The 6,000-nt window shown below is 41.8% G+C and overlaps 1 protein-coding gene across 2 annotated transcripts in view; it reads right to left on the bottom strand.

Annotated features, from left to right (window-relative positions):
- Positions 1–524: 524 nt before the first annotated feature.
- The window catches only part of LOC138566584 (uncharacterized), a 260,018-nt gene continuing 254,542 nt past the window's right edge, over positions 525–6,000 (bottom strand). For both annotated transcript variants that reach the window (XM_069644099.1, XM_069644097.1), the window contains one exon: positions 525–1,354. In XM_069644099.1, coding sequence (XP_069500200.1) covers positions 726–1,354 — 629 coding nt within the window. In that variant the 3' untranslated portion in view covers positions 525–725. The remainder of the gene's footprint in view (positions 1,355–6,000) is intronic.

Genomic DNA, 6,000 nt, shown 5'->3' with positions numbered 1-6,000 from the left:
GAAATATACAAATGTCATTCAATTGGCTTTGCATAACCATACAAATTGCACAAGACGAATGGCAATTGCCTTTCATAAAATCAACACACACAAACAACTAATGACAGAGGATATTTTGCATGTTTTAAACTCCAAGATCCAATAACAATGTTTTCCCTGGAACATGCAGTCCCGAAATGTGACATGTCAGCTTTATGTGTTTGTTAACTTTCATCAGCATATCTGGTGCAGTGGTGAAGTGTCCTACCTGTGAACCTGGCGTACTCGCGTAAATTCACAACTTTGAAAAAGACAGGGAATTTTTGCTTATTTTACACACATCCTCTAAAATAACCAGGGTGACGGTGTCCACCTTCTGAAAAAAGTGGGTGTACTCCGTCCACCCGCATGTCCTCTCGACTTGAGCCCTGCTTGTGCTACTTTGTAAGCTGTTTTGTCTGCAAACCCCACAAAACAACTGTTAAATAAATAAGTAAATGGGCAACCAAAAAATCACAACAAACTATTGTTCATTTTTTGTTTTTACTGTTTGTAGAAAGATACTTTTTCACCACACATAAACATTTATTTCATACATTTAAGTTATGTTCCGTTTGCAATCTGTACTTTAGGAGCAAACATCAAAGCAATCAAAACTGATGCATGGTCTTCATTGAGTGAGTGTGTTCAGCTGATTGTCATATTATTAAAGGGGTAATCTTCTGTCTGCTGCTGCCAGGCATCTTTCATAGGTCAGTTTCTCCCTCCGGTGGCTCCGATGGGGGTTCCGATGGGGGGTCCAATGGGGGATCCTGAGGCACGGTATGCGTAGACGTTATGTCTGTAGCACCCTCTGCCTGGGGCACCACCGACCTCATTACTTCAAAAGCCTCTGTAAGTCGTTCAAGGCTTTGGGAGATGCAGTTGTTTGCCCTCACCATCTCACAGTTTAATCCAAGGCAACGAATGCTCATGTTATGGCAGCCTTGTGCCACATTATTCATGGATCTGTACAGGCCCGATACGGGAGCAGTAACCCTATCCAAAGCTTTGGGGATCTCGTTGATGGATTTTCTGATTCCTCGCAGCTGTGAGCAGATGCGCATCTGAGCTTTCAGTTGCTTTTGCTGGAGCAAGAGCATGTTGTTTTCATAGTCCTTCAGCACAGTCACAGAGGCTTGCTGTGATTCCTCCGTAGAAATGCCTACTTTGGGGCTATACAAGCGTGTGTTCCCCTTCGGGGAAGTGGGTGTATCTTTTTCTAAACCTTCATCCGGGGTGTCAGGATTCGGCATTGCTTTCTGCTCTAGCGATATGGTAGCGGCCTCCTCTTGTAACCTATTTTCCTCATTGTTCTGTAGGTCTTCCGGTGGCTCTGCAATGAAGAAACAGAACAGTGAGTTATTTTCTTGGCATCCTCTCTGTTATGCTTTTTTTTCCCCATGTGTAAGCTCTCAAAGTGATACATACACACAGGCATCAGCCGTGGGGAGATTAGTTTGATTGCGATCTCCCAACTACTTTCCAGCTTTCCTTCGAGAAGGATGCTGCATTCTTAAGAACATCTAAGCAACCAAAGTCATGTGTATTTCCCAATGTAAGCTGCTCAACTAGCCCTCAAATAAACACATCAATGGGTTCATGTGTTTTAAACCAATGCATAGTCAGCAATCCAGACTGGCACCACATCTGGAAAGGGATGTACAAGCTAAGATTCCTGCAATGGATAGAAGACCTTTCATCTTGAATTTAACATAAGCATTAATACTTTCAGACCTGTGCAACCGACAAATCCCCACAGGAAGGAATGCATTGGAGATCTTATGAGTTGTGGTTCAAGAGAATTTTCCAGCATTCCCCACCAATATTTGGCACCATGCCAGACAAAAAGAACTTACGCCTCTCATTTATGTTTTGCAATTCTATGATTTGTTAAAGTGGCAAACGCAGTGAACAGCGTGGGTAACCTCCTAGATCTGCACAAGAATGTATGTGTCGGACTTGCTGTGAAGACAATAAACACTTGCAAAGTGATTAATCCTTATTGGGGTGTGTAGCACCTCATCCCATCAACCATGTCCCATTCCCTTCCTTTTCATGTGCCAGCTTTGCTTTCCTCTGTAGCTCACTTAACCACCTCCAACTTGTCCTTTTCATGCATGGCGGAGAGCAGGGGTGATGCTGTGCAGTTGTGCACCGCATGAGATGGCGTGAAAGAGGTAAGGAAAAAGGCACAGGCTTCCAATAGGGGACGGGACTTACTAGACTTTCTCCTGTAAATTAAGAAGCACTATTACAATTAGACTGGCTCCTCAGCATTCCATATTGAGTACCGCAATTCATCACTATGATTAGGTGAGGACAGTGTGGATAAGTTAACCGGCATGGCAGTGGTAGCTGAAGGGATGAATTTACACTGGGGTGGTCACATGGTCGCGAGAGAAATAATACATCTGTAGCTGCTGGAAACAGAGAATCATAGAGATGAAGCTGAGTGGGACAGAGATTTGAGGGAGTTGGTCAGGGCTGGCCTCTGGTAGCATTCTATCGCACTGACGAGGTAACGGGCATGAGAGGCAAGCGTCTTGTCAACTCTATAGTTCACCATTGCAATAGACTTTACCAATGAAGTAAAGAGGCAGCAGACCCATTGAGAGCTAGCTGCACAGCATGCAAGGTGGTGGCTGTTGTCATTTTCAAATGAAGGGGGGTACATTTTCCCACAAATCTGCGGGTGTGACAGAACATAGTGAAGGAGCATGAACCAACCATGGCATGGAACAGCGGTGAGTGGATTCCCTCTTAAAAAATATTTTTAAAATAATAAATTGTGCATTTTACAGCACCCTTTTGGTGAAAAATGTGATAAATGCTAGACAGTTTGCAATCAGATTTGTAGGGCAATAGATGAAAGAATCAGTAGATTCAAGCCAGGAACAGTGCACAGGACCATTTCCCAACACGTTTTATGATGCCCTTCCCACGATATATGCAGTAAAAAGAAATGTTCTTCTTGGCTGTGCCCATACATGTGCATACTGGCTGCACAAATATATGGCGGTATTCCCATACAAGGACATACTCATGTTTGCTTTGCTCATAATTTCAGTAATGCTTCTTTAAGAAAACATATCCATGTTGGCTGTGCCAATATATGCCAGTATCCTCTTGTAAGAACATACCATGCCACAGTAAAAAAAAACATGTCCAGACTGGCTGCACCAATGTAGGCCAGTATTACCATGTAAGACTTCACACCATGCTTGCCTTACTCTTGATGCCATTACAAAATGCTTTGGCTAAGCAAGAAAATATATCCAGACTAGCTGCACTGCTTATTAGGGGATCAACAAGTATGTATTCAAGAAACGCACCCCTTGAAGAGTGAAATGTGGAAACCTGCTTCTAAGTAATTTCCCTCCCTCCCTCCCTCCCACACAATGCGTTTGTTCTGTAAAGGAGAAAAAAAGAGGGTTGGGTATTTTGATGTCCGAATACTTCCCTTTCTCAGTGGCTAAACAAATACAAGTAAAGAGTGAAGGCATCTTTCTTAAATGCGAGGTAGAAGGAGAAGACTTTAAAGTAGCCACATCATATGACCCGAATGTCGGACAAAATACATTTCTGGAGGAATTTCTCACCCAGCCTACAAAGAGTAGCTACAGTGCGCATTATCCTGGTGGATGATTATGACATAAAAAGGGATAGTAAATTAATCAAGTCTTCAAACAACAGATGGGGATATAAACAAGCAGTTTTGGACGTCCTGCATATTTTCAGGGAAATGGGTCTTGCAATCTTGCAGATAGCTGGCTACACAAAAACTCTGAAGCAATATAATCCTTCTACTCACATGTAAATGAGACTTACTCTTGTATAAATGTTATAATTACGGAATAATATGTCAGAGTTATCTGAAAAAATTGGGTGGGATGATCTAAATGCATTTGCGAGAGGAAAGCTCATCGAACAAACTTCGAATGAAGGACGACAATGAAAGTGAGAGAAGTGAATCAGCTTTATACACTGTCCAAAAACTAGAGCAGGAACGCATAATAAAGGGCTGGAGTAAGGCCTACAGAGTACTGCAAGCAACTAGAAATCGGCTGTCAGCCCTTCAAATGAACAAAGCAGATTTCTTAATTCGTTGGACAGACCCAAAATGTTATTGGTGTGGAAAACAAAAATCTAGATATATGGCCAACCAACTAAAGGCCCAAATAAAAGCAAACAGTGTCTCAGTACATAAAGACTTAAATGGGAAGAAACTAACTAAAGAAAGTGAAAAGCTTAAGCTCTTTAAGGATTTGTATGAAAAATTGTAGTGTTGCAATCAAGGCCAGAAACAATCAATCAGATGGGATAAGACAACCAGAACATTCTGTGGAGGAAGCACATATCATAGATGCCCCAATAACAGGGCAGGAGATAATTTGAGCAATCTCATCTTTAAAATGTAAATAAAGGCCAGGCCCTGATGGATTCATAGAAAACATTTACAAATTACATCCAAGTTTTGGCAGTGTGCAATATCATCAAGCCAAGCTGCAACTCTTGGGCCGGGCCCTCTCCGCCATTCTAACACCACCCGCCTTTGGGCCAATACCAGGAAGAGCCCCACCAGCCTGCGTGCATGTCTGGGATTTTGCAGGTAAAATCCCAGTATAACAACCATCGGGTCCAACCCCACCTGCTCCTTTAAAATAAGGGATAGGATATTGAAAACTTCCTCCCAGAACACAGAGATCTGGGGGCAGCCCTACACCAGGTGAAGAAAATCTGTACCTTCCATACGACACCGTTCACTCGAGGATTCGGGATAATATTTGTGTAATTTAGCTGGAGTGTGGTAGATCTGATGTAAAAAGATCAAACAAATTAACTTATATCTGGCGTTGCACTTACATCCTTTTATAACACAAAAAAACTAGGAAGGTAACTGACTCAATGGGGGAAGCTATGCTATCCATACTCCCCAAACCGGGTAAAGATTATTTCCTAAATTAATCAGGGAAGACCAATGTGGATTCATAATGAACAGACAGGTTGCAGATATTGCCCATAAGAAGAAGATTCACTATATACTAATCACATTAGATGTTGAGAAGGCTTTTGACAGGGTGGAATGGAAGTAGGAATAGAGCGATCCTATATTACAGCTATTATGGCAATTTATGCCAAACCCATAGCTAGAATCAGAATGAATGGATATATCCGAAACTCCCTTCCACTTAACAAAGGACCCAACAGGGATGCCCCCTGCCACCACTGTTGTTTGACCGATTTGATGAATCTGAACATTCATCGCACAGAATATTATAGTTGCTCTGCTAGAACCTCCTTCTTTATTGATGATATAATGTTGTTACTAAATGAAGCAACAACCTCTATACCCACTTTGGAGTCATTGCTCAACACCTACGAGGAGATTTTGGGTTGTAAGTGAATCTGAAAAAATCAAAAATGTTAAAAGTATCAATTCCAGAGACTAAATGGGACATTTTGAGGTTGATTTTCACTTTTAAGGCATCAGACACAAATGTGAAATACCTCAGAATGATTAATACATCTAACGTTTCTGCACTATATGGGGCCAATTATTCTACAATCTACAATTTGGGAAGATCGGAGATCCCGGAAATCTCTAGCGATTACATAGATGAAAGAATCACATCAGGGAAGATGAACATTCTTCATAGACTCCTTTATGACTTCAGACTAATGCCAATCACAGTGCTTGAAGAGGATTTCCTTTCAATAAAGTGGGACCTAGGACATTTCATTTGTCAGAGAGACAAAACAAGAATTTCCGAAAGGATACTTTACAGGCATCGTAAGGTGGATAGTTTCCCTTCTTCAAACATCTTTTGGTACTACTTGGCTTCACAGCTTAGGGTGATTGTGGAGTTAATTAATATTTGGGTGCCACTAGGCTGTGGGAGCTCATCAAGTATAAGGTCACAGGAAGTTTCTTCAGACACGTGGTACGGCTTCCTGCAAAATAGAGATCTTTGGCAGTAT

Source organism: Ambystoma mexicanum, chromosome 2p (assembly GCF_040938575.1).
Source record: "Ambystoma mexicanum isolate Mex_15411 chromosome 2p, UKY_AmexF1_1, whole genome shotgun sequence".
In the NCBI taxonomy this organism is placed as follows: domain Eukaryota; kingdom Metazoa; phylum Chordata; class Amphibia; order Caudata; family Ambystomatidae; genus Ambystoma; species Ambystoma mexicanum.
The sequence above is the reverse complement of the archived record's forward strand: the minus strand, read 5'-3'. Positions and strand labels throughout refer to the sequence as shown.